This window comes from Tauraco erythrolophus, chromosome 8 (genome assembly GCF_009769465.1).
Source record: "Tauraco erythrolophus isolate bTauEry1 chromosome 8, bTauEry1.pri, whole genome shotgun sequence".
In the NCBI taxonomy this organism is placed as follows: Eukaryota; Metazoa; Chordata; class Aves; order Musophagiformes; family Musophagidae; genus Tauraco; species Tauraco erythrolophus.
In genome coordinates this window covers 22,162,320-22,189,048 of record NC_141472.1, presented here as the reverse complement: position 1 = coordinate 22,189,048, position 26,729 = coordinate 22,162,320, and the positions used below count along the sequence as shown (strand labels likewise).

General features: G+C 40.5%; 1 protein-coding gene across 1 annotated transcript in view; it reads left to right on the top strand.

Annotated features, from left to right (window-relative positions):
• The window catches only part of MYO3B (myosin IIIB), a 197,707-nt gene that overhangs the window by 149,197 nt on the left and 21,781 nt on the right, over window positions 1-26,729 (top strand). Inside the window, 2 exon segments of the mRNA XM_086615897.1 lie at window positions 1,433-1,496; window positions 2,362-2,515. Coding sequence (XP_086472023.1) covers window positions 1,433-1,496; window positions 2,362-2,515 — 218 coding nt within the window.

Sequence of the window (26,729 nt, the reverse complement as noted above, 5' to 3'; positions counted from 1 at the left end):
GGTATGATATATACATATATAAGTATATATATATCATCATATACTATGATAGATATTTGATATAGCTATCAAATTCAATACATATTAGTCTAAAATGTTTCAAGTCCTTCAGTAGTGTTATTTTAATTTGAAGTATTTTTAAAAAGTACATTTTAAAGGTGCATTTTGAAATGTAAAATGCGCATATGGCCAGACATATTTTTTTGAAGTCCAACATATTGTTCTATTGTTATATGAGAAATTTATAACTAATGTAGCTGATTGAAACATAAGTATTGACAATAAATGAAATTTGAGATAACATGCATTGTATTCTTTAATCAATAAAGCAATTTTTGTTCTTTATATTCCCCCTTCCCACTGTGACTGAAAGGATTGAAATGTATTCTGTTGTAATAACTGTGTAAAACTGAAAGAGCTACTTAGTATCTTGAAAAGCGTTTCCCCATCTATGAAAAAAGCTGTGATATACATGTCTAAACCAAAATCTATGACAGAAACTTAAATTTCACATATTTTCTCTATAAGCAGAAATATGACTGCCACTAATTATATTTTCAGAAAAGTTGTGAGAGGGTTGGAGAGTAACAATGCAATGCCTGAGACGTGTTTTGACAATCAGAAAATCTTGCTTTTAATCCTAGTTTTAGGACCATGAGCATCTCAAATAATCTCTATGAACCTCAGGTTTTTATCCATCAAATGAAATTGGTCGCATCTTCTTTTGTTTTTGCGTAACTAAAGATTCTGAAGTGAGTTCTCTCTAGATGGACTTTATATTGAAGAGATCCATTGACTTCAAAGGCCTGCCAAAAAGGATCAGGGCCTGCAGAAGGCTTTTATGACACTTTAATTAGCATTAATGAGAGCAGGAGTTGGCCTTTCATATTTGTATGATGACATAATGTGATGATAAAAGAGTAACAGATACAGACAAAGAATCTAAGAACTCTTACTCCTTGCTTTGTGCTTAACCCAAATGGCTTTAGGAGAACACAAAGCCATGTGTTTCACTTCTTCCTTATCTGCCAAATTTTGAGTGTCTATGTTTGAATTCTGTGAAAACACCTTTTCACAGCCCTGGGAAAAAAAGTTTCATGTAAATCTTGTAAAATTAATTTTAATACATGACTTCAATTTCATAGAATTCTCATAAACTCATTTTACACATATGCATGTATCCACAAATTTTTAATGACAAATTAATTGCAGAACCTGTTACTGTGTTTAATAACATGCACTTTCTTATAAGAGGAGATGGGACTGGTCTGTTTTCTCTGAATTGATCATATGTGCATATTTAGAAATTGGGGGGGGGGGGGGGGGGGGGGAAGGGAAGATCAACAAAAAATGTGTATGCCAGTAAACCTTTTATAAGAATGAAGAAATTACAATATTTAAACTTTTTTTTTTAATTTTTCTTTGGTTTTAGGCAGCAAACCAGTAACCGGTCTTCTCCTGTGGTGCCTGATTTTCTTGACAAACAAACAAAAGAGGTACTACTAAGTTTATATTCTAAAATAACATCGCATTATAACTTCAAATTCCTGAGTCCACAGTTCTGCAATGTGTTCATGGCTGCTTGGCGTAGCCATCTGAACATGAAACCGTTAGTGATGTTTTGAAGTCTTTGAGACAAAAGCCTGCTTGCTAAGAACTTTAGTGCTGTAGAAAGACAGGGAGGTACAGTGAATAAGAGAATCAAAAGGCTGGAAATTTGCTGCTGAGAATAAATGCTAGCTGCTCCCTGAGGTGATTTGTCTGTGCACTTCACTTTCTACAGATGTTAGAGACTCTTTTTTAGTAAGGACCTGAGGTTCTTTGGTAGCACTTTGATATCCTGCTCGAATTCAATATGTGAAATGGAGGAGTCGCTCTGTGACTTGGAGCACAGCATAGTCTTTGAAGTCTGATCCAATTTTTGCTGCTTACCATTTGATGTTGAAAGGATGAAATGGAGAAAATGTACAGTTTTTGCCAGTAACTCTGCTGAGCATATGTAAGATTAAAAAAACAAAATCCCTTGGATGATGTACTTAGAAATGTTAAGCAGATTAATACCTTCCTATAGCTTTTTTCTAAAGATACAAATTAACTATGAGAGGAAATCAGCATACAGTGCATGCTATGATTTAACTGCATGAGGAAAGGGGATAAATAAGTTAAATGGAAAAAGTAAACAAATATTTGTGACATGGGTGCTAAGTTGATGCTGCTGAAAGCCACAAGACCCTTGTATAACTTAAATCTAGCATTAGACGATTCACAGAGTCGTAGAAAATAAGTTGCTGTCTGTGAGATCGCAACTGTAAGTTATCATGGCAGAGTGGAATCAATACATTTCCTATGTACCTAAACCAGCATTCTTATTCCAGAAGGATTTGAATGAGATTTTCTGCGTCTCCATTTATTCTAAAACGTTTGTTCGAAATGAATGATTCACAATCAAGTAGCCAATCACAGTCAGTTGCAGACCATCAGTTGTCAAGTCTCTTGAGATCCCATAAAAAAGGAGGTAAGAAATAAAGTAAAGCAACAGAGCTTTCGTTTACTATTTATAAGCTACATGTTGTCAGCATGAACTTGCTTTATATATTGATGAGGTCTTTTAACAATCCCTTGGAAGGCAGGAAACATAGAGGAACTTTATCCTTCTACACATTTTCAACCTGGAAATATTAAAAAAAAAAACCAAAAACAAACGCTTAAGTACCTGAATTACAGGGCAGAAGTATAAAGATTTTTAAAATACAGTTTCTACTAAAAATGTGGTTAATAATCTCAAAATACCCTTTTAAAGAAATCAAATTGACTTTCAAGAGCTTCTGCTTTCCTTTGCCTTCCAGCCACAAAAGTGGAAAACAGTAATAAAATATCTCATGTTTGGCAGAATGAAAGACAACCTGAATTGTTTACATGCACAAAGATTCAGTCAGCACCACAAAAAAGTCTGCAATAGTTCTACAATCTATGCAATGTGGGTTTTTATTTTATTTGCTGATACGTTATTTTTGGCATGGTCAGTAACTTGAAGTAAAATATTATGACATTTGTTGAGTTTTAACTTGTTTATCTTTGAGTATTCCAGGAAATCTTTACATATCAGAATACTTTTCTCTGTTATTGTAGTCATTGTGTCCTTGCGAATCTGTGAATACAGACTTTAATACTGGATTATATAGTAACTTCCACAGTTTAAGATGAAGTAGGTTGATGATGTGATATCTGTAACTAGAGCCAAAATATAAATTATAATACATTAATTTCCAGGTTATTACTGAAAATCAGTTGTGTATAATTTTGCACCATGCATTAACATTTCTATTTATATATTTAATGGGACACCTTTCATCTTGTAAGTCTACAAATATTTTTCTGAGTACTTGAGCCCTAATTCTGCAATTTATGTGTTTAAACTTTACAGAGTTCAGTTAAACAATTTACAATGTAAAGTTAAGAAGAGGGATATTTATAGGGAGATTCTTCTGTTACAGGAAATAATGCAAATTCAATGTTTTTAGTCTTCTACACAGGCATAATGTGTTTTCCATGCCAAAACCAGTATAGTATGTAAGCACAGCAGGTTGAGAAATCCATTATTCTCTCTTCACGCATTTCTGTCCATATGGGTTTTGAATCCATAGTGTGGGACTGCAGGGGATGAGTGCATTACTATCTTAAATTATTACATGTTAAACAATAAATCTGTCAAACAGAAATATCTTCATTGCAGCAAATCCTCTTGAGGAAAGCAGTCAGGGCCCAAATCTGTCATCCTTACTCTCACTGGATATTCTATGTTACCCTGCAACTAGTCTCCTTGAAATCGAAGACATTGTGTCTGAGGTAAAACAATTATGGCAGAATTACACCCTTAGCAAGCATGTGATCCAGAGCCATTACCCGGTAATTTAGAGAGACTTCAAAAAATGTGAAGTGGTAGAATAATAGAATTTGAAGAAGAGATAAATGCAACATTGATCCGAACTGTTTAAAGAAACATGTATGTGTAAATGAATAAGCATGCAAATACAGAGAAGTAAGGAATTTCCTAGTTAAGCATGAAGATATTCAGATAGATGATCACATAAATTACACTTCAGTGAGTAACTCTCAAGGAAATAAACCTACTGAAGAATCATAACTTCCTTGGGTGTGTCGTGGGTTATGTTGAACCGCCCCACACACAGCCGGTCACTCCCCCTCCCCCACCCCCAGGAATGAGGGAGAGAATTAAAGGATAAACGTGAAACCCGTGGGTTGAGATAAGAGTGATTTAATACAGATGATTTAATACAATGTAGGTGCTCACCACCCCTCGTATGCGAAGCCCGTCTCGTCCCGAAAACTGCAAATCCCGGACGAACGCGAGGCCCCGAAATAGAGAGGGGCAGAGAGGGAGAGAAAGAGAGAGAGAGAGAAAGAAAAAAAAAAAAAACAGCAGAGCAGCAGCGCAGCAAGCGCAAAAGAGCAAAAGTGCAAAAAGAGCAAAAGCGCAAAAGCCCTTCTTCCTGGCTGACCCTCGCTTTTATACTGGGCATGACGCTGCATGATATGGAATACTAATTGGCCAGTTTGGCCCTCAGTCTTAAGTTCCACACAAATGACAAGGGGAATCGTGTCCCCTTGTCCCAGCTATGCTCCCCCCTTATCCTGCCGTGTTTCTGTACTCCGCACACTGAAAAGTCCTTGGAGTTTCACTTCCAACCACAAACATCAGCTTGCTATCAACATTCTTCTCAGAGTGAGCCTCTGAGTGAAACCAAAACAGGGAGCTCTTCTGGCTGTTAAAAAAAAAAACTCTGTCCCAGCTAAAACTGGGACAGGGTGCTTTTAAAAGCATGACTTGCATTCAGAAATTCAGATGCTTTCACACACTGCACAATTCAGTCTTACTGTGTGGAGTATACTTTTAAGAAGACAGTATTGCTAGACCTATTGTGAAAACCAAGTGAAATAGCAAATATATTTTTGGAATAAGAAGACATGTATAAAATACATGTGTTTTATAATGTAGAGCTATATAACATAAGCTGTTATTCACTCAAAAAAAAAAGCTATCCACTAGGTGGTCCAAACAATGCAAAGACTGCTATTTTTCATAACGAAACATTATTCTGCAATGTTATAGATCAATTTTGAATTCTCTAAAGCTACATTACAGGCAAAACTAGTCTGTCAGCCTGGTGGTAGTGCTGTGGACCTGGAACACAGAGGCCAATGGGGAAGGGCATGTGACAGGTTTCAGCACTGGTCTGTCACCCAGTTATGAAGCAGTGTTGATGTTTGCTGAAGGAGGGAGGCTGTATGCAGACTTCAGCACAAAGGGAAGGACAAGCTGCTTATTTGTCTTGAGGCCTCGGTAGTTGAAGCTCTAGTGCAGTCAAGGCGGGACAGAACACAAAAGGGGAAAAATGGTTTTATAGGAGTTTACATATTTTGTATTAATCAGGCAGACTATTCACTCACATCTTGTTATCCAACTGTATAATAGCACACGCTGCACCCTCTCAACAGTAGATTGGCGAAGGAGAAATAGACCAGGAAATTTCCACAAAGATCCTGCGAATACTGTACTCTGTAATTAATGCAGAAACAAAAGCCCCTTTTCCACTTCAGAAGCCTTTGCACTGGGTTACAGAAAGACTGAGCAGTATGGCCAAACTGTGTGCAGCACAAGTTAAGCGTGTGATGCACTGTGCTTGCATAGAGTCCCAGGGGCTGGCTCTGCGCTGCCCAGGCGGTCCCCTGGGCTCCACCAGAGTGGTGGGGCAGGACTAGTAGCAAAGCCAGGGATTCCCTCCAGTGTCTCTGCTGTGACACACTGCCTGGTACTATCCTTTATTGTTAGGACAGAAAGGAGAGTCCAGTCAGTAGTAACAATTAAGCCAGAAGTTAATTATTTTAGTCTCAATAAGGTAGTACTGAAAGAGTCAAAATAATGTAAAATAATCTCCAGAGGCCAGGTTGTGGTATTTCCTTAGATGAGATAGATAGTGAGAATGTTTGAAATTATTAGTGAGAAGTGAGTGCTTCATAGGGAAGTGACTAATGTAACTTTTCCTCAAAAATAATATGACTGAAATTTTCTGAGATGCATAAAGGAAAGCTAATAATATCTCAGCGTTGGCCAGAGGATGGATGACATAATTCTTAATGCTAACACAGACATTTTGAACAGGTGAGAAAATACACAAAGAATCTCTGGCCGTGGACATTCCCTTCTGGGAGAATAGTATATGTCTTCTGATGATGTTCAATTTATGCCTTGCACCTCACACTATTGTCTGCAATGCTGAAACTTTATGAGAGGTAGAGAAATTTGCCAGGATTCTGAGACATCTAGAGTTACGCAATCTGCAGAGTCTGTAGCCACAATGTGGGACTGAGGTAGTGAAACTTGCGCTATAGTTGTAAAAGTCACTGTAAAAAGCCCGTGTCCAGTATAGCCTTTAATCTTAGATTCCTTAATCTTTTATATTCTCAAAGTAGTGGAAATTAGGGCTTGGTGTGTTTCAAGCTGGGCTTCTACTAGTCAGTGACCCATTTTGAATATATGTATTTTTATTTTTATGTTGTTCGTTTTTTCTCTTCCTTTCTGGTAAACCAGTCATAAAAATGTGATTTGGTGAATGTAGCTGTGTTGGGTTTGGAGAAACATGTGAAGATTATTACTGTTTTTCACACTGAAGGAGGGCAAGTAGATAATAAAATGTGTTAAGTTACTGCTTGATGGGGAGGGAGGCTGCTGGCCACCTCAGATGGTACCGTGGACAAGTTTTAGTAAGGGGCATTGAGGGCATGAGAGACATTTTTACCAAAAGTTATTCTGTGGTTGTCATCACACAGATTACACACATGGTTCATCACCCTAAATAGAAAATTTAAAATAATGATTTCATTAATTATTAGGGCTTAGCTCCAGTTTTAAAGAAGTGATTCTATCTGGACCGTAATCGTGTTAAAACACCCAAGCCGTAGGGAATATACTTAGGTGATTGGTCTTTGCTTCAGAGTAGAGTTTTCTTTGAGTCAGACTTTGTTATTGAAAATACTCTAAACTGCCTCAATCTCAGCCCTAGAGTACAGTCTTGATTTGATGTCTTGCACTTGCAAGTGAAAGGTGCTTAAATATAGGGAACCATCTTACTCTACATGGTACTTTAACATCGTAGCATAATTTAAACCTGATCTCATTTAGTTACTACTTGTGCATTGTTTTTAGAAAGATAACAGCTACAGCAAAGCAGTAATCCTTAGTAGTTTGGAAACAGGAGCACTTTTTATCCTTTCATTCATAGAAAGTCAATATCCCAGCATTACTGTGATAGGTATTATGGTAAAGAACAGGCAGTATCTCACACAGGATGTGGTATCAAGATCTGGATGCCTTGTAGCCAAAGATGCCACTTCACTTTCTGCAAGTGAGAGAGTGATCAATCCAAGGCATTCGGCTGTTTCTCTCTGTGCAACTCAGCTTCCTGTTTGATGCCATTATAGCAAACCTTCCTTTCTAAATGAAAGCCAAAACCGCTGCTACATAATGTAGTGTGAAATGCTGTGTGGACTTTCAGCTAGTTGTCATTGGCGGATGGGATGACACTGACACATGGATGCCATTAATTCAGAATCCTATCATTCAGGATTGTAAATGAAAGAATTTGTAATCTATTTAGAATTATTTTTGGTTGTTTAATCAGGAGTTTCGTTTCATCATTTTTAAGCCCCCCACTGAGACTAATTTTACATTGAAAGAATGTAAATCGTAAGAAACTTAACTGCAGTCAGTAGAATCGTAACTGTGAGCAGAATTGGGTCTCTTGGTTATAAAAATTGACATGAAAAATTCCCTATATATCTGGAGTTTAGAATTTTTGGGGGCAGAGGATTTCGGTGGGTTTTTTTGAGTGGGTCAGGTTTGAGTTGGTCATTTCTTTGCAAATAAAATGCAAATAAATAGCGTGATCATGAGACAGTCCGAATGATACAGGAAACTCTGAGAAGGCCAAAGTAGTGTTACATAGTATGACCTGATTGTACTGTGCGTTCTGTAGCTGTGTGCAAGGCCTGGATCTCCGCAGTATTGTCCTACCACATACCACACTAAAGCAGAGGAATTACTATTAGCCGCGTTGCAGTTGAAGCCTCAGGCAGAGGAGTTGCTGATGTGGTATGTTGTATAATGAATTTCCATTGAAAGGATCCTGTGGGTTTTGAGCCAAAATCTGACTGGGCATGAGCAGGAGAAAAAGTAGCTTCTTTTTCTTTTTTCTTTAATAGTATCCCGAGATTACTGACCTCTTCATACCTGGGGTAAATGCTGGGCTTTGGATTTAGCAAACAGAAATCATGTTTCCAAATCATTAATTTTACCTTACAAATGTATAAGCAGAAATCATAGAAAGGAGAAGAGATTTTTTAGGATGTCTCTTGAGAAAATAAGCTGAAAATAAAGCAACATCTCAAAGCAATCATTATTGTTTCTATCATTTAAGAAATGATAATCACCTTGTCAGGGTTGTGAGGCTGCGTATTTATGCAGATTGATTTTGTCAGTGCAAGTAAGCCTCTTACAGTGCAGTGTGTTGCACGTGGTGGGGACCCTGCAGAAGGCCACAGGAGGAACCATCACCTTCCCATCCCATGGAAAGCCTGAGTTTCAGCTTTCTGGATTTGTGCTGGGCAGGAGCCTGTTAGCTTCACTAGCTGTTAGAGTGAGAAACACTCAGTTTCAGTATTTCAGTTCTTCACCATATATTTCCAGTGTGGATTCAGAAAATCTGACTGCAAACGAAGTGAAGTCAGTTGAACTTCTCTCAGCTTTATGTAGAGTTCCAGCTGAGACGTGTACTGATGACGTTTGCAATTTGAACTGGTTCACCCATAGACACGTTCTGTTAAACATTTTGCTCCTCTGTGATGGCATGATTTGCAGACTGTGTTTTGCCAAAGTAACAGACCAACAAACCTGAAAGAAATTGGGCTGTTCTGTTTTTCTTTACTGCTCAGATTCTTAATTGTTTTTTCCCTCCAATAGACAAAGACACAAACAGTGACAAGTGATAAATACAAGCTTTGATTTGTTAAACACATTAGGTCTATGTTTAGCCCTAGGCAGTGAATTTCATTATAGGCTGGTTTACTTCTGGATTGGTTATTGTGATTGTTTCCAATGCAAAAAGATTTGACCTGCAGCCATGACTGATTAGTATTAAAGGTGAGAGATAAAATAAGATGCAAGTAAACTGCACAGATAAACTGCAATAAAGTTCTCCAGAGACAGCTCAGTACTTGTTCTATATATAACAAGTTGAAATTCAGCTCGTAGTGGCTGCATTGCGATGAAAAGAGACTGCAGACCTCTCTCATTCAAATATTAAAAATAATAGTAAGAGATATGAGAAATTTAGTAAAGCTGAATATAAGTATATATACACAGCAATGCTATGCCAAAAAAACCTCAAATTTTAATAGGGGTTCAGTTTCTCTTCTTAACACATAATGTCTACCACTGCCTTTCTGATCCAAGCTGCAGTTCACCTGCTCTTTCTGTCATGATTTTCTATCCATGACATACAGGTTTGTCTGAGCACTTTTTTTGCCATTTCTTTGTTGATAGTTAAGCTTTTTATCATGCAGTACTTCACCGGTGTGTTGTTATTGCTTGGAATTTCTCTAAGTATTCTCTAGCAGCCTTGTTTTTATTATTTTGCCCCAGTTACCAGTACTCTGAACCAGCTGCGTATCTCAGATGTCTGATATACAGGCAAACAGTGTGGTTCCTAATTCATTACTCTTCAGTTTCTAAAAAAAACACACCATTTTATCTAAGTAAACTTTGTTTCAATAAAAATACAGTAGGTACAGAACTTGGAGGGTGCACACAAAGTTCTCTCCTAAAAGAACATCTATGATAGTATCTTCACAAATTGGATTTTGTGTTTTGCAAAGAAAGAGACAAATCAGAATTTTTTTACCTTTTCCCTGCTATCAGAAAACTTTAGAATAGTGTCTTTATTTCAGGTTACTTTATGAGAAAAAGGCTAAGACAGTTAATCATTAGCTTTGGTAGAGCTGTGATTTCATCTGCTACCTGTATGTTACCAAATAATTTCTGGTTCTTTGCTGATATTTAAAAATGTGAATTCACTCTACTGAATTCCCCACAGCTAAGTAGTAATAGCTGGATTTCAGATCTTTCTTTCTAGAAGACACTGTATGTTTTCCTTAATTACTCATATTTTTACAGTTCTTCACAGATACTACAAAGAGAAAACATGGTGGTAAAAGCAGTAACATAATTAATGTGATGGTGACAGAATGGTACCTGAGGTGTGGGATAGCTCAGAAAGTACTATAACAAATTCATTTCTGAAAAAATTTTACATTTCAAAATCTTATCTCCTTTACATGTGTTTGGATTTTTTTCTGTATTCTAGTTTGGGTAATTACTCTAGTGGATTGTGATTAACTGCCAAAAATCATATAGAGCTTGATAGAAACGCAAACCATGGTATATGATTTGTGTTATTAATCAATGCAAGTGAAAAAAATAATGTCTCTGACAAGTAAAGGATATATACTCATGACAAAATATTTGCAACCACATATGTCAAGATCTAGAGACTACAAGTTACTCATAGATACAGTTCGATAAGTAGGTATTCTATTCAGTAAATCATGAACTGGCTGTGAAGTATTTGGGTGGAAGAAATTACCTTAAATCAGTTAGTCATTAGCTCTGCTCATGACAATTATTGTACTTCTTGGCTCTCTGTCATTACTTCTCTCTACTCACTAGGAGTATTTTATATTTCAGTTCTCTCACAGATAACCTCAGCTGATTATAATGGTTAAGTTGAATACAGCAATAGCAAATACTAGCTTGTAGCAGTAATTACTAGCTTGCAGATATAATTTCTGTCCCCAGGCAAGGATAATGTTTCTTGAGGATCTTCCTTACATATGGAGAGAATTAATGGGAGCCAGTTGTGCTCATGGCTGACATTGCAGTACACCATAAGAATAATGCCACACTCCCACCTTCCCTACTTACAACACTTCTCCCCCGAGGGAAGATAAGAATACTAAAATCACAGGAAGTATTGGTTTTGCTGCCAATGGGAGAAATGCCTGTGTGTGCTCAGGCAGGCAACAACTGTATCTTAGCCATAACACAACATATATGAAAGAACAGTTTTATGAATTCTAATATTTCTTTTCCTAAAAATATCTTTGCGCCTGTTCTTTGTCTTAACATTTGTCCTGCCTTGTACAAATGAATGTTTTATGGAGATGCATAAGCAATGAACAGTGTTAGAAAGCAGGAAACACAACTATGTAATATACTAAATATTGCCTGTGGCTTGCCGTGCTGGTCTGCCCTTGCAGCCGGGCTAAGTCTAACGGGGAGAATGCAGAGACAGCTAACAAGCCGAAGAGCATCAAGAATGCCTGTGGAAGATTAAGTCATCTTTAATATGCCCTTCCTCATCTGACTCCCTTACATTTTGTAAGGAATCAAATATAGGGAATATATGTGATTGCCTGGTATTTAGGTTGAAGAGCTATCCCAGTTCTTTACCTTCAGCTGCAGCTAGTTGCTTTCTCTCTAGGCTAGGAAGTTCATCTTTGGTTCTTTGTCTGTGGCTTTGTGAGTGTAGTGCTATTCTTGGGACTCTCTCTCACCAGTGTGCTTATGTTTGCCTCATGCACACACACAAAAGTCATATTCAGAATAAGGAAAAAAATATTACATTGTTTCAGCCTCTTTTTTAGTACTGGGATTTGCAAACACCAAAAATGCCCTCCAGCAAAGTGGTGCAATTGTTTTTTCTACATTCTTTTAATGCTGTTCTTTACTGCGTATTCTTAGTTACGATAAAGAGCATGACTATCAAATGAATTGCAGTAAGCTTGTTGGTTTTTAAAAGGCTTATTTGGAAAAAAAAAAAGTTTTCTGCAGCTCTACAGAAAAAAAAACCTGTGAGCTAATTTGAGTAGCAGCATATATGGGTGTAGTTTTAAAAATTCAGAACAACCAGCTGCTATAGTTAAAAATAGGTTAAAGGGATATTTGTGTAACAAAATCTTTGAGCTGTTGATTTGTTTTCAGAGACAGGTGAATATATGAAGTTCAAATCTGCATCCTGTCTTCCCTAATGTTCCAAAAAGTCACAAGTGTAAGATTCCAGTTTGAGTTCACTCCTCATGTTTTGCCCATGAGTCTTAGAGACAAAGTGATATGAATTTCTTTCATCTGTTGTTGTCCATGTGCTTCCAATTAATTTTTCATTCATAAGAAACTGATAAATTGGAAGTAGTACTGCTCCCAACCTCCTCATAAGGGTTTGCCCCTTGCAACAGTATTCAGAACAGCTGTTAGGTCAAGTCTATAGTATATATCAGTTTTCTATCTGCTGCATCAAGGCTCATGCTTTGTGCCTTTTGATCATTGATTTAGGGCCTAAGAAGGGTGAATTCCACAGCTTCATTTCCAAAGGAGCTTACCTGCTTTAGAAAAAGGAAATTTTACATTAGTAGATTAGATATTTTCATTTGCAAACTGTAGTCTTATTTTTAAAACATTCCCTGGGAAAAACATAGTCATCACAGACAGCCACAGGCAGAGACTTCTCAGGGCATTGCAAATGAAGCAGGATTTTCATTACCACATTTCATCATCATAAGCAACTTGCAGCCTTAAAGTTTTTAATTCAAAGATTGCCTACAAATACCACGTGGCACAAGCTAATCATGACACACATTGAAGAAAATCACTGTTAGTTCACAAAAGTCCCTCTTCCCACCCATGGAATAAACATGCACAGTCAGAAAAGCATTAAGAATCAGTTAATTTGCTGCTTAAATTCTGTAACTTGTTTGTAGAATTGTAGTGGTTTGTGGTGTGACTTGCAAGGATGGGCAGTTGATTTCTTCAGCTTACTTGTCTCAAACTGTTCATTTAAAAAAAAAAAGAAATTAAAAAAATCTTACGTTCTCTATTTCACTGCCACATCCGGTGCAGCCATACAACTCTAATGCCCTCTACCTTTTGGAAGTTACAGTTGTAAAAATCTTGATGATCTCAACAGGTCGTAAATAAATCACTCTTAAACTGCTCGTGCATGCTGGGTTAAATTCTGCCATAATTTTCTTTGTTGATTATATGAGGGTCATTAGGAGCATAAATTAAACAGTTTGGTTTTAAGTGAGTCAAGCTTAGCTTTCAAGCAGTTTTTGTCTTTGTGGAAAAGAATGAAGAATTTTTCAGGTTTATTTCCTGATGTTAATTTTCTTCCTCTGTTTGTGTCCATCTCCTTATCTAATGTGTCCATCTCCTAAGCAAGAGCTTAACATTTTTTAATTTAGGAGTGTTTACAGTTAGGCCTGAATTTATTAACCCATGACGTTTTGCATCTTATCTACTTTTCCAAACGTACTGGAATTTTGGCAAGAGTTCTAAGTCAAGTTCACACTCTTCTAGAGCTTCTTGTGGTGTCTAGTTATCTCTTCTTTAAGTCCTATGACTATGCAGGGTCATCTGAAGCAGAACACGATGTCCCTTACTTTCTGGACATGATTCTTTAAAAGAACAGCTTTCAGCTGAATTGATAGTTGCTTCTGAGAACCAGGGCCAGATTTATTTTTTGAGTTGGCAGACAATTTAAGATCAATGTTTAAGGTCAGCCTTTATCAGTGAGTTATCAAGATCTTTTATCCCTTGTTGCTGAAAGAGGAACGTTGTCCCAGATTGATCTCTGGTTAGAGCCTGCAGCTAATGAAGAAATAATGCAGGGAGACTTCGGAATAAACCATATTTTTATGTTCTTGCTTATGCTTTGTTAAAAATAAAATTAAATAAATGAAGTAGCAGATGACATGCATATTCCCTCAATATTGTCAAATAAATTCTCCAAATAAGAATTCTCAGCAATAAGAACATCATTGGCTGCCTTTGAATTTGCAATTCTATTTACTGTAGTCAGAAAAAGCCAACTCAGAACAGCAAACATGCTTAAAGGAGTGATGAGAAGGATAAAACTGAGCTAAAGAAAGCTTGGAGGGGTTCTCTAACTTGGAAATAGTAAACATTTACTGAAAGGTAAATTCGGGTTAATTGGAGGAACATGACTACCAGCAAAGTAATAAGCAAACATTACAGGATGCATTTTCAGTAGAACTTTGGGTCAGCTTATTAAAAGTTTCCAAAAGTCATTTTTGGGCAGAAAAATAGAACTGCAGTTTCCAAAGCATTCAGTAACTCCCTAAATGATGATCATTTCCTGGTGAGTGTTTCAAATTTTGCCTTGGAAACCTGGCTACCAAGTTTGATGCTCAAGAGGCAGCTGAGTTCTTCTGAAAATTACCACTGATACGTATGATCTGTAGGAGAACTGAGTCTAAATGTAAAAGTGGTTGTGTCCACTGTTTCCTTTGCAAGCTAACTGGAACATAGCAGGGGCTGGGTTGGTGCAGGGCAGATGCCTCTTGTAACCTCTGAAAAGGTGTACCAGGGGAAGATGTCCCCATATCTGCGGATATTTCTTCAGTTTGACATCAATAACTGAAACTGGGAAAAAAGAAGAGAATATGGGAGAAGAGAGGGCTTTTTTCTCATGGACTGCAGCGTTTTATCCTAGTGGCTTTTGTTCAGGTTTGCGCTGCCCTGCCTTAGAACAATTCCTATCCTGGGACAAGTAGGAACAAAGACACAGAGTTGGCTCTGCATGCAGCAACGGGCCTTCTGTGCTCGGGGTGTTCTCTGAAGAGGCCTCAGGGCAGCTGTAAATCGGGCCTATTATGCTCAGCTTCTCAAGCATCCTCATGCTACACCATGAATAAGCATGGCTGGTCTGTATCTGGATTACATTTGTTAAACTAATGCTTGGGTTTTCCTCTGGCTTTATTCATACCAACGTCAGAACATTGAGTAAGAACAACAAATCAGAAACAAAAAACACAAACATTTTAAAATATTGCTCCCACAGATTGGAGCGCCAAGTGTGTTTTGTATAAACATTTGAATTGTGGCTGGATTTTTGACCAGATTCTTTCCCTGAAGGACCTTTTGAAACAAAAACAAACTGAGCAAAACAAGTTTTGGTGGGACGGGCCTGTGCCTGTTTTCATGTAAGCTGATGACAAAGCTCAGAGCAGGAAGGCAGCAGTGTGCTGGAGTCTGGTGTACATTGTGTTCTGCATGTTCCCAGCTGCCTTGCCAGGAGTGATCTAGAACTGAAACAAGGCCTCCTTTTACTAGGACACAGGAGAAGAAGTCATCACTAATCTAAAACAGTTCAGCTGTTTGAAAACAATAGACTTTGTTAATTGATATCCTAATTGTGCCTTATTCTCATGTGAATCCGTGGCCTGTGTTGCTGGGTCAGGAGGGCGAGAGCTTTTTGAGAACTGTCCTTTCTCTTGTATGGCCTCTGAAAGTAGTCTATATTCTACCACTATACCCTCTATTTGCTTCACTGTGGGTATACAACGTCATGGAGGAGATGAGGAAGTGGTTGGCTTCAGCACTTGTCTACTGGGAGAACTGACTAGCCACGGGAGGTCTGGAATAAGTTATAGCCCACCCAGCTGTTCAGTGTGACTCCACCATCATGCAAAGCCTACAGAGTTCAGCTGGCACTTGCAAAGGTGGTTACAAAGCTGTTTCCAGTGGGATAGTCAAGCTTGTTTTCATGAGAATGTGCCATGTGTCATGGGATTGCAGGAAAAGAGGCAGAAGGTTTCCACATCCTAGTGATGAAAAAATGGAAGGTGAGGCAAAGTTTTGCTTGTAATAGCTGCATGAATTCATTTTAATGAGGTCACTTTCATGAAATACTCTCATGCAGGTTCTGTAGGTGCTCTGTCGTTGAGCAAAGTAAGTCTCCTACCTGGAGCAGAGGTGAGAGAACTTAAGTCCCACTATGGAGCATTGTGCTTAAGTTTCAGGAAGGAAGTCTAGGTAAAAAAGATACAATTATTAATGGTATTGCTTGTCAGGCTTTTTATTTAGCCTCAAATTTGAAAGCTACTCCTTTATTTCTAAACCTTCACATATACATATGCATCCCTTTGATATGAAATACTTGTGAACTAACTAGAGAACAGAGCTACGAGTTCAGTAGCCAAGAGATCCTTGATTTATTAACATAGAGTTTCACAGGCTTGTATGCAACATCTCCTACTTCTGCATATAACAAATGCAGCAGTCGGAAGCAGAGGCTGATGAGGAAGGGCCCAATGCTTCAGGGTGTAGCAGCGGTTATTAGTCTGTAACAGTCATTGCCTAAATAAGACCATTCAATGTGAAAAAAGGTGGAAATATGGATTGTAAGTGACTGCTTAGAATTAGAAGTTTATAGTACAACTTGTAAAGTAAATTGGGTGTGAACAGTATAGGCAACTGCATGGCTGTGAACGGACTTTCCTATTTGATGTTTTACTTTTAGAGAAAGATGATCTATAATATCTGTGTTGTGAAACAGTAATGAGCAATAATTGTGGTGTAAGTACATAAGCATTTAAGTAAAGCACTACAGTATCATTAAGACACTTAAAGGGGACATTTAAATTACTTCTAAGACAGTCTGTCACCTAGTTATTCTAAATACAGTTGTGGATGTACAATTGCTGTTTAGATAAGTAGTACCCCACTAATGATGCCTTTGCAAATAACTGAGAAAACATTTTAATTTAATTGCATAGGAATTTCAGAGTAATGTTTGAGGTGCTTGTCAGATTCCTGGAAGTTTAAGGACACTGATGTGCCTCTTTTTGGCGCATGTGTATGACTACAACCTGCAGACTTCTGTGAAACAAATGTTGTATTTTTACTGTAGTCTTATGCAGGAGGGCATCTGCAAAAAGGCCTGCTTTAATTCAGCAGAGTTAGCAGCTTTCTCATTGGAGAAACTACCATGCACAGAACTGGCCAGTTAGGCTGTGCCTGCAGTTAGAAGACTTCAAAAATGTAACCGTACTGCAGATGTATGCCAGCAGACTTCCTTGCTGGAAAGGCATCTCATCACAGTAAAGCAGTTTGCCAGGTGGAATTAATTGTTCTGGCCAAAAAACCAGCAATGTTTCTAGCTGAGGACTTTTATCAACCCAGATGACAGTAAGACACAAATGCATTGATAGCATCCACTGGTGTAGACGAGGACTTAAACTAAACTGTTGTTCAGAGCAAGGGGCCAAATTTCTGTTTCTTTTACTTATGAAACTTTCATTGCCTTCTCGGGAGGCAAGCTGCGAACCTTCTTCTTGGTGCACACCCAGGGAAGTCATGGTCTATACACAGCCATTGTACCATAAGATTAAAGAGCTCAGGCTCAGGTTTTCGTTTGGTAATGATGTCATAGTTTAGCCCAGCCAGCAGCTAACCTACCACACAGCTGCTCACTCGCTCCTTCCCCGGCTGCTGGGGTGGAGAGGACTGAAAATGTAACAAATGGCCTGAGAGTCCAGGCAAGAACCCGACAACCATGGCCCTGGGAAAAACAGACTCAGGCTAGGGGACAATCGGTTTAATTCATTAACAGTTGCTTGAGAGAAGATAATGATAAATGAAGCCAGGTCTTAAAAACACCTTCCCCCACTCCTCCCTTCTTCCCAGCTCTACCGCCTGCCCCCAGCAGTGAAGGGATGGGATGGGGGATAGGGGTTGCAAGTCAGTTTGTCACATGCTGCTTCTGCCACTCCTTCCTTAAGGAGAAGGACTCCTTACACTCTTCCCCTGCTTCAATGTGGGGCTCTTCCTCCATGAAGGCAGTCCTCCAAGAACTTCTCCAATATGAGTCCTTCCCACAGGATACAATCCTCACCCATCAGATTGCTCCCAAGGAGTCACAGCTTCTTCGGCTGCAGCCACCCACTCCAGCATGGAGTCTCTTGTCGTGGGAAACAGTGCTCCATGAACTTCTCCAACATGAGTCCTTCCTGCAGGATGCAAACCTTACCCATTGGATTGCTCCGACATGAACTTTTCCCATGGAGTCACAGCCTTCTTAGGGCACAGACATCTCTGCTCCAGTATGGGGTCCTGTCCCACGGGCTGCAGGTGGATCTCTGCTCCATCGTTAATCTCCATGGGCTGCAGGGCTGCAAGTGGGGCCACCTGCCATCTCACCATGGACTGCAGGGGAATCTCAGCTCCGGCACACCTCCTCCCACTCCATTTTCACTGACCACGGCATCTGTGTAGCTGTTTCTCTCAGATCTCAGTCCTCTCTCTGCTGCAGCTGCACCGGGCTGGATTGGCCCAATAACCTCAACAATCCCAGCAGGATGAACTGCCCATCAGGATGAACTGCCCAGCAGATGCCCTGCAAGTGGGGCACTTCGGAGCTCTCCAAGCCGTGCTGCCACAGCCATCTCCAGTCGAATGGTGGTGGCCCAGCGCAGGCAGTTGCCCACCCAGGAGGCTGGGGACAGGGTGAAGGTCAGGCCCACCTTCTCCTCTCTTCACTGCAAGGCCAGCCTGGTTTGGGTTCCTTTGTCCCCTTCTTAAATATGGCATTCACAGAGGCGCTGATCGGCTCAGCCCTGGCCCGAGGCAGGTCCAACCTGGCCAGAGACTGGTTCCACCAGTTTTGGAGCCTGGGAAGCTTCTCACATCTCCTTACAGGGGCTGTCTCTGCTGCCCCTCCCCTGCTACCGAAACCCCACTACATAACTCAGCACATATGAACTCTGCCAAACATGGTGTCGTGCGATTCAATTTAAGAAGTGATCTTTTCTCTTAGATGACATTTGAATAAACACAGAGATTTAGTCCTGTGGGTTCCTAAGATAACCAAAATAGAAGCAAAGTGCTAGAAATACATCAGGCTATGGGGATGCTGGCCTGTACTCAGAGCTTAGTCAAGACAATGGAGAAGGTCCCATGGACTCAGTGAATTTTAGATGAGATCAGAAAAAATAAGAAGGACTAAATAGATTCAGCAGTGCCCAGTTTCCCTGAAAATGCTTTTTCTGATACTGAAGAGCAAATTCTCTATTTATTTTTCAATCAGAATATTAGTTTTCATAGGGTATTCCTCAACAGATAAAGATTTATCTGGGTCGAGGCAATCCCAAGCACAAGTACAGGCTGGGCGGAGAATGGATTGAGAGCAGCCCAGAGGAGGAGGACTTGGGAGTGCTGGTGGATGAGAAGCTCAACATGAGCCAGCAATGTGTGCTGGCAGCCCAGAAAGCCAACCGTATCCTGGGCTGCATCCAAAGAAGTGTGGCCAGCAGGTCAAGGGCGTTGATTGTGCCCCTCTACTCTGCTCTCGTGAGGCCCCACCTGGGATACTGTGTTCAGCTCTGGAGTCCCCAGCACAAGAAGGACATAGAGCTGCTGGAGCAAGTCCAGAGGAGGGCCACGAAGATGATCCGAAGGCTGGAGCACCTCTCCTATGAAGACAGGCTGAGAGAGTTGGGGCTGTTCAGCCTGGAGAAGAGGAGGCTCCAGGGTGATCTTATAGCAGCCTTCCAGTACTTAAAGGGGCCATACAGGAAGGCTGGAGAGGGACTTTTTACAAGGGCATTGTCATGGTTTGATGTGGAGGGGGGGGGTGGTTCTGGTGGCAGGAGAGGGGTTTTGGTCCCTGTGACCTCCCCGGTCTTGGAACCGGGTTAGGCTTAGTTCTGGCCACCAGATCAGACTGCCATCCCCCTCGGGATTGAGCCAATAGGGCGCCTCTGCGAATTGCTCTATTTAAGTCAGGACAAGGGAACCGGAAAAGGTGCTTCGCCCAGGATCGAGCAGAGAAGGGAGGAGGGCACTGCCCCGCTCCCTGGCTCCCGGCCGGGCAGCTGCCTGCGTCGGGCTGGCGCCGCCCACGGAGAATGGCAGCGGCGGAGCCAGCTGGGGAGCTCGGGGGCACCCCACTCCCAGGGTGCCCACTGGGCTGAGTTCACCTGGTGAGGACTGAGATCTGAGAGAAACAGCTGCATCGACAGCAGGTCAGTGAGGATGGAGCAGGAGGAGGTGTGCCGGAGCGAGTTTCCCCTGCGGCTGATGGTGAGATGGCAGGCGGCCCCCTGCAACCAAGACGGCCTCGGTGGAGCAGCGACCCACTCGCAGCCCGTGGGGAGAAGATGCCCTGAGCCCGAGGATGGTCGTGTTGGGGTGCACGGCAAGGCGGAGAGGCATCTGCGTGACGACCCACGCCGGAGCGAGTGGCTACAGCTCCCTAAGTACCGAGACTGTGGTAAAGCCCACACCGGAGCAATCTGTGGGTAAGGATTGTTTCCAGTGGGCTGGACTCACGTTGGAGAAGTTTGTGGATTTTTCCTCGTGGGTAGGGGATCCATTGGAGCAGGGGAAAAGGGTGTAAGGACTCCTTCTCCTTTAAGAAAGAAGCAGCAGTAACAGCACGGAATGAACTGACCTGCACTCCCCCAGTCCCTGCCCCCTGTGCTGCTGGGGGGAGGAGGTAGAGCTGGGAGGAAAAGGAAGAGGGGGGGGGAAAGGTGTCAGTTTTAAGATCTGGTTTTGTTTCTTTCTGTCCTCTCAAGTAATCGGTTTTTGTTTCCCTTTGTCCTTCTAAGTAATCATTAATAAACTGTTTTGCTTTGAGAAAAGCTCTGCCTGTTTTGCCCAGGACCATGGTTGGTGGGGTGCTCCCTCTGTTCTTGTCTCAACCCTCAGTCCCTTTGTTTGTTTTTTTTTTTTCCTCTCCTCTCTACTTTACTGGAGAAGGAGAGACTGTGTGAGTTTTAGTTGCTGGATCAGCGTAAAACCACGACAGGAATGTAGTGATAGGACAAGGGGCAATGGATTTAAACTGAAAGAGGGCAGATTTAGATTAGATATAAGGAAGAAATTTTTCACTCAGAGAGTGGTGAGGCACTGGAAGAGGTTGCCCAGAGAGGTTGTAAATGCCCTATCCCTGGAGATGTTCAAGGCCAGGTTGGATGAGCAACCTGGTGTAGTGGAGGGTGTCCCTGCCCATGGCAGGGGAGTTGTAACTAGATGATCTTTGAGGTCCCTTCCAACTCAAACCATTCTATGATTCTATGATTTTCCAGGACTGAAAGGTAGGGAATGGATATCCCATCTGGCACCGCACACATGCTCTAAAGCACACAATGTGGTTGCAGCTGCACAGTATCCTCCCTCAACCTCTCATCCAGAGCATGGTAGGCATCAGCCCTGTTTTTCACAGCTATATTTTCTTCATTTCTCACTTCACTTACACTTCAGCAGTATAATGTAGGCAGAGAGATTTAGCATGCCTAGCTACAAATATGTCATTATATATTATAGGAAGATCAAGTGTAAATAATTCAATAGCTTTTGTTTTCAGACTAACACCTTCATGAACCTTGTCCATTCAACACTAAATCCAAATGCTTCTCATGTCATTGGAGATTCCTTACAGTGTGAACAGAGAGGTCAGGCCCATGTATCCTCTTTGCCTGTTCTTTATATTGATGAGTCTCATAAGTTTCTCCTCTCTGCTTAACCATAGTATTCAGAGAAATTGAAATACATGCCCATGCAAATCTATTCATGAGCGGTGTGCTATAGTGTTGGAAAATAAGAGATTAATTAAGATAACTGTCTTCTGTAAACTTGAAAACAAATCATTATGTTTTTAATGTCTGAGATTAAAGGTAAGTTTTTCAAAAAACGTATAGTATTCTTCTAAGGCATTGCTCAACCTGTGAAAAACTTCTTCCAGAAATTGACTTAGTTGATCCCTTTCAAGTACGTGTTCTGTAATGGTCTTTGGCCACTTTTAATGTCATTTTTAGGTACAGGGTGAATCTGAAGAACTGCAGTTTACTTGGTCATTATATAATTCATTTAGATTTATCGGTTTAATATCTGATTTTCAAGATTTCCTCACAATTCTGGAATTTTAGCAATGCAGATATTTTCCTATTGCCCAAGGCAATAATAGATGTGGTGTGCAAACACTGCTTTAAAGAGAGTGTCTGTCTGCTGATTTACATATTTTAAAAGTATTAAGATCAAAAGTAATGAGAATTTAATCCATATGGCATGTAGAAGATAAATAGGAATATTAATACTGTATCAAATACTAATTAAAGGAAACACCAGTCCTATTTTTAAAATCTTGCATGCAGATGAAAAAGAAGTCATTGCAAAGTTAAGATCTGATTCTTAAAGAAATTAAGAATTAACAGTTTTCAACCACAGATTCTAACTGTAAGACGGGTTCATATACTAGGCCAAATTCTGGCAGTATCACTGCAGTATCCCTTTCTGTCGAAGCATCTCAGATGACTCTAAGACTGAAAACTACCACCAGCTCTACTAACAGCTTTTTAAGATGGAAATTCCCTTTCATTATCAAGAAGCTGAAATTCAAATGGTTTCCAACTTGCCTAAGCATATGTGCCTGCAGTGGTAGTAGGCCCTGAAATAGATCAGTTAATGGGAACCCTGTTGGATTTTGATCAACTCTTGTACACAGGTTACAACAGTGGGTGAAGAAAATGTTGTCATCTGCTCATCTGCCTCATGGAAGACTTCAGACAAGAGTGGTCAAGACAAGTCATAACTTTGTCGTGTCTTCGGGCTAGACTAGATTTCTATATTGCCCTGTTATAGAATTTAGAGGTGAAAGTACCTTGGGACATGTGCTCCCAGCAGGGTAGCAAGTACTCAAAAAACTGGCTCTGGATGCACTGGAACTAGAAGCTTTAGTGCAGTGTCAACCTAGCACTCCATGCAGACAAATTAGCCCTAGCAAGACATAAGAGATGCATTTAGTGCATCATGATCTCTAAGACTGTAGACCTTTGGTTCTCCATCAGGTCTTTGTTAAAGGGTAGGGATACACTTTTAGCAGAGGAGGAGTGAGGTTGCAGTGAAGAGTTACTTTTGAAATATCAGAAAAATAAACAGGGAAAGCTTAAAGCAAGTTTTGCTAGTACTGCAGAGTCTTGCAAGTGAGAGAATGAACTGCATCATTTGCTGTAGCAGGCTGACAAAGACCTGGGAATAACAGAAAGAATGATTTTTCTTCATTTGTGCCTTGAAGAGTATGTATACACCAAAGCTGTCTGAGATACAGCTGAGGCTGCAGAGTGGAAAGTCTAAAATGTTGCATGTTGTTCAGTCTTGTGCACTGCTCAAACTCTAATTCTTTCCTGTAGGTCTATGGTTCCTATATGTTTCTAGAGTACCTACAGCAAGTGGTCATCACTATACAGCAAATCTTGCCCTCCGCAGGTTAAGAAAACAGGCTCTGATCAGTGGACCATCTTCCAGGAGGTGGTAGTGATTGTACTGAAGAAGGCAGTAAAACACTCTGAAGATTGAATAAACCTCCACTGTTGCTGCTGTGTTCCCTTCTGCCAGATCAGAGTGGTCAGGACAAAATGTTTTGACAGTGGATCAACAAATCACAATTCTGCAACCTTCCATTCATTTTTGAAGTGCTACTCCATTCTAGAGCAAATGGTGAAGCAACACATCAAATAGGTACCAGTTGTTCCACACATACGTGGAGCAAAGTTATCCAGGAGCTGCCTTCTCAATGCAAGAGGAAATTTGATGTAAGAGGAAAAACACAGTCACTAAAGGAAGAATGCGGAGGAGAGTGCTATAAAACATTCCCAGCTGCATGTATGTAAAGGCAATTTAGCCAATCAGTCAGATGATGAGTGGGGATATAAATCCATCTGCTTCTCGTCCTCGTCTAGGAAATACTGGGCAGGTGCAGTAATTGCACATTATTCCCTTTCTTTACAGTCAGTCTAAGGATGATTTCACACAAGTCCCAGTCCATCTAGAAGCTGAGTTTTGTCCTGGGTGAGTTGATGCTTTTTTTTCCTCAGTTGTCATGTGAAATATCTTGCAAGAGTGCATGGCTCTGTGGGGAAGGGCTTCCCTGAGAAGGAAGGATGTGATTATGCTCACCAAGTTGTTTTGTGGACTGCTGAGTGGCTGCAGGGCCTTGTATTCCAGGCATGTTGTTTCTCTTTCCCTTCCTGCAGAATAGCCCAGGTAGAGTTTTTAATAGTTCTGTGTATTTAGTAAAAGACTGTTTAAATATTAAATAGAATTTCATTTTCCAGCTGGAATATTAAAACATAGGAGTGTTTCATCAGATCCTTCATCCAGTCTTGAAGCAATTTTGAAATGTTAACTGAAAAAAAAAAATGTATCTGCCTTGGAGCATTTTTTACATCAAACATTCCATGAAAATATTTTCCTCAAATCCTTTAAGTATTTCAAATATTAAATGAGAAGAGAGATGACTTTTCCAAGTACTGGTGATGGTCTAATGCAGCTAGTGTCAAGTTCACATATTTTGTAATAAGAAAAAGTAGTGTAAATGTTACAGTGGGATGAGATTGGCAGGCAACACTCTTGTCACCGGCACAGGCTGACACACTCCTGATGCTGATTCACGTTCTGATAGAGGTGTCTTAGACACCAATGGAGATCGTGTCTGTCAGTAAGTGTTTTGACCTACAGAGATAAGAACCAAAGAGAACCTGTGTAGAGGTACTACTACATAGTGAGTAGTTTTGGAGAAAAATATACAGGAGTTATCATTCCTTCCTTCCCCATACTGTTCCCTTCTCAGCCCCATTGTGGTTTAGTTTTTGAAATGGTTTCTAGTAGCTGTGGAAAAGCCTTATTTGCCCCCTTTTAGAGCTGGGGAAGAGCAAGTGGTGATGATTGGAGGAGGGATAATATTTCCCCTCAAGACAGGATGATTTCTCAAAGAGGGAAGACTTTTCAATCCTTCAATCCTTTCAATGTAGCATAGTGTGTGTGGATACCTTTAGGATGTGCGGTTGGCTCTGTATCTATCAGACAATAAATCTCAGCGTGGATCAGCATTAAGGTTAGCTTAGTGCCTTCTACCATCTTACTGTGCAGAAGTTTATTCTGGGAGTTTTTTGTGGTTCTGGGCCTAAATACTTTCTTTGCATCCTTCCTTGTCTTCTAGTTTTTGTTTGGATAACCCTTGTCCCTGTCCTCCAGCTGGAGAAGCAGAGTCAAATACTTCCTAATCTCTGTTTATGGCCTTAAAGATCTCTGCTGATTTTAGTGGGGGAATCAGAGATATGAAGCCCTCTTCCCCATCATATCCATCTCTGAGTTTATGACAGCTTTATGACTGTTTTCCAGGAGAAAAATAAAAAAGCATTCCAGTGAACTCCTACTTAGAGCTGAACCCAAATGAGTGGAGCTGGATTGAGAAGATGCTCATCCTAGAGCACACACTACTTCCCTAGGATAGTACCTCTCTTTCCTTAGGATTATGGTTTCCAGTCTGGTTGCAGGAGGTCAGTCTCCCAACAGCTCCAACTCTGTGTAGTAGAAGTTCCTTCTGAAAGCCTGGGCTGTGCAACCTCTCATGTTTAGAGGTCTGCGTGCTAGTCTCCAATATTTGCTGCAGATCAGCATCACTGGGACAGCACCATTGAGCTGAGTCAGCTGGGCAGCTAAGGTAGCAAAGCAGAATCTTAGAGTCAACTCACATAATACTCAAGAGCAAAAACTCATTCAAAGCAGTGAATGAGTTCATACACAGCCATCTTGTCCATACTCAGACAGATCTTTTGCAGCACGTGCTGTTATTTTATTCCCATATTTGCACCTTTCCTGAAGCCAGGACTCTCAGTACAGGTACATCTGAATTTTCTGTCTTTGAGAAAAAAAATACAGAAGTCTGTGAAAACTAGCTGGTAGCCATTTGTCCTGTATGGGGATTACTGACTATTTCATAGAATTGTAGAATGGTTTTGGTTGGAAGGGATGTAAAGATCATCTAGTGCTAACCCCCTTGCCATAGGCAGGGACACCTTCCCCTAGATCAGGTTGCTCAAAGCCTCATCTAACCCAGCCTTGAACAGTCCAGGAATAGGGCATCCACAGCTTCTCTAGGCAAAAAGAAGATTTGTAGAAGTCCATGTGTGCAAGCCATAGTGTGAGAGTCTTTTCACAAACCTCTGAGCATAAAAGAGTTTTTGACTGTTAAAGTCTTGAAGGGCCCCTGAGGTTCAGGCACTGTCCTGCTACATGCAGAGGATGTTGTAGCTGGTGTCAAGTGCTGGGAGATGTCTTTCCCAGATGTTGCATGCTGCCAGTTTCCAGACTAGCAGTCAGAGGAGCATCCTGCAGCTTCTTCAGACTTCTCATCTTGTGCCTGGGTACTGCAAGATGCCACTGCATGTGTTTAGGTTTATTGATTTGTGGAGAATGAAATGCTTAAGAATGCCAGCTCCCCAGAAACTTCTCTTAATGCAAACTTTGACTTAAAAAGTAAAGAACAAAGATATCTTTCAGGAATGCAGGAAATAATGAGCCTGTGATTTATTTAGTCACAGCTAAGGGAAAATAAACCTAACAAATTTTGGTTTGATTTCAGCATATTGCCTTAGTTCCCTTGTCCTACCAAACTGGGGGACAAAGTCTTTTCTGCCTTATTCCCATTTGACAGCAGGATTTCTGCTAATGAACTTTTTTAATGAGTCGATTAATCTGTCTTCATATCTACTACACTTTATCTATCTCATGATATCAGTCATGAATATACCTTTGAATCTCCCTCCCTGTGATGGGCTTCAGCTGAGCTGAAGAGTTTAGACATTGTCTCACAGGTCATTTTTTCAGTGGAGGGGCCAGTTACTGCAGTGTTACTCCCTCAGATGTTCACAGATTGTTCCTGTACTACCAACACATCTGGGTAAACACAAAATCATCTTTTCTTTTTTTTAATGAATTACATATCAGCCAGATCTTT